Source organism: Brassica oleracea, chromosome C8 (assembly GCF_000695525.1).
Source record: "Brassica oleracea var. oleracea cultivar TO1000 chromosome C8, BOL, whole genome shotgun sequence".
NCBI classification, from domain to species: domain Eukaryota; kingdom Viridiplantae; phylum Streptophyta; class Magnoliopsida; order Brassicales; family Brassicaceae; genus Brassica; species Brassica oleracea.
Genome location: NC_027755.1, coordinates 22,626,250 through 22,628,372, shown reverse-complemented (window position 1 = coordinate 22,628,372; position 2,123 = coordinate 22,626,250). Strand labels below are relative to the sequence as shown.

Sequence of the window (2,123 nt, the reverse complement as noted above, 5' to 3'; positions counted from 1 at the left end):
GAGCGACCTTACCAGAGCGACGAGCGGAGGTCGCTCGCGTCTTCATGTCCGGAGCAACCTTACCAGAGCGACGAGCGGAGGTCGCTCGCGTTTTCATCACTCGGAGACGCGAGAACGAGTCCGGAGCGACCTCTCGCAGCGACACAGCGAGGTCACTCCCGAAGCATGAAGCGACTTGTCGGAGCGACGAGCGGAGGTCGCTCGCGTTTCCATCACTCGGAGACGCGAGACAAGTCCGGAGCGACCTCTCGCAGCGACACAGCGAGGTCGCTCCCGAAGCATGGAGCGACTTGTCGGAGCGACGAGCGGAGGTCGCTGGCGTCTCATTTTTGCTCGAACTTATGATTTCTCAAGGGCCTTTTGGTCATTTCATTATGCACATTTTTATTTTCTAAACCTATGTTTTAATACTCTGTAAGCCATGAGGAGGCAGATCATCTTTTGTTCTTAAAAAAAACCACCAAAAACCTTTGGAAAGTCATCTCTTGAATCAATTGATCAGTTCTGTTATTGAAATTCTGTGTTCTTATATCTATTTTCTATGTATCTATACATGATTAATCTGAAATCCAACATGGGTTTAAGAGGAATCATGGAGATTAGTGAGTAATCAACATGGGTTTCTGGCTGAAGTACTTTTAGGACATTATTTAATACTAATATATATATATATATATATATATATATATATTTTTAATACTAATATTACAGGTACGAAAGTTGCTTTAGGACAAGTTTGTTCGGAGAGACGCACGTGTTCTTGTCGACGACTGAGTCAGCTCGGGCTGTTTTAAATAACGAGTCAGGGATGTTCACGAAACGGTACATAAAGTCCATAGCTGCGCTTGTGGGTGACCGGAGCCTTCTTTGTGCTTCTCAACACCATCACAAGATTCTCCGTAGCCGTTTTATCAACTTATTCTCTAAAAAATCGACGGCTCTGATGGTTAGACAGTTTGATGAACTTGTCGTTGACGCGCTTAGTGGATGGGAGCACCGTGGTACAGTGGTCTTGCTCACAGATTTGCTCCAGGTTTGTTTAACACACGTTGCATGATGGTTTGAATAGGAATAAGCCGTTTTTTTAATAAAAAGACTTATTTAGAAAACCGTTTTCCTTAATGAGAAAAGTTTGGCCCAACTTGGCCCATTTCGTACGCCTCTTATGTGCTAAAATAAATGGTTAAGTTTGGAAAAAGACTGATATTTTTACTTTAGTCAAATCAAAAACTGAATAAATTTTGTTTATAAAGGTCAATCTTAATATTTGAAATTTCCAAGTATATGAGCAATATGGTAACTAACGGTGCAGATAACATTCAAAGCAATGTGTAAGATGTTAATAAGTCTAGAAAGCGAAGAAGAATTGGGTTCATTGCAAAGGGATGTTGGCTTTGTTTGTGAAGCCATGCTCGCTTTTCCTCTCAATTTACCCTGGACTAGATTTCACGAGGGTATCATGGTAATTTCAGTACCTTCTTTGACGTTTTAACATCAAAGTAATAGAGATTATTACACTTGGATTGGTTTGAATCATGAGAAGAGGTGTGTTATAAATGATGTGTTATAAATGATGCAGGCAAGAGGAAGAGTTATGGAGGTGTTAGAAAAGATAATTAGAGACCGGAGAAATGAAACAAATAGTCATAATAATAATAATCATGAAGATTTTCTGCATCAGCTTCTTGCAGTAGATAGCGACGTGTCACGCACTGATTTCTTCGGATACAATCAGGACGTGCGGCCTTAGCAACTTTCACCCTTGTGGTTTGCTAAGTCAGCCTTTCGGACAACTCGCTCAGCACTTAGAGAGAGTATGGACGATTTTTAGAGAGAGAGAGAGTTTGTAGAAGTGTTTTCTTATTAAAACTTGGGTCTTTACAAGTGAGGGGTGATCCCCTTTATATACACTTTCTCTTCCTCAACGAACGGTTCAGATCAAACCGATCTAACGGTTGTGAAACTTCTTCTCAAGTGTTCCACAACCTTCTACACTTTTCTACACTTCTCTACACTTCTCTACACTTCTCCATACCTAAGATATTTTACAAAAGACTTAAAGCTTAAGAAAATACTTAGTGGAGTGGGCTTGATTCACCTTTGGCCCGACCCGATCTTTGGTT

General features: G+C 41.0%; 1 protein-coding gene across 1 annotated transcript in view; it reads left to right on the top strand.

The window, feature by feature from the left end:
* The first annotated feature begins 615 nt into the window (after positions 1–615).
* The window catches only part of LOC106308972 (abscisic acid 8'-hydroxylase 1-like), an 11,345-nt gene continuing 9,837 nt past the window's right edge, over positions 616–2,123 (top strand). Inside the window, exons 1-4 of the mRNA XM_013746068.1 lie at positions 616–632; positions 712–1,033; positions 1,313–1,462; positions 1,580–1,709. Coding sequence (XP_013601522.1) covers positions 616–632; positions 712–1,033; positions 1,313–1,462; positions 1,580–1,709 — 619 coding nt within the window. The remainder of the gene's footprint in view (positions 633–711; positions 1,034–1,312; positions 1,463–1,579; positions 1,710–2,123) is intronic.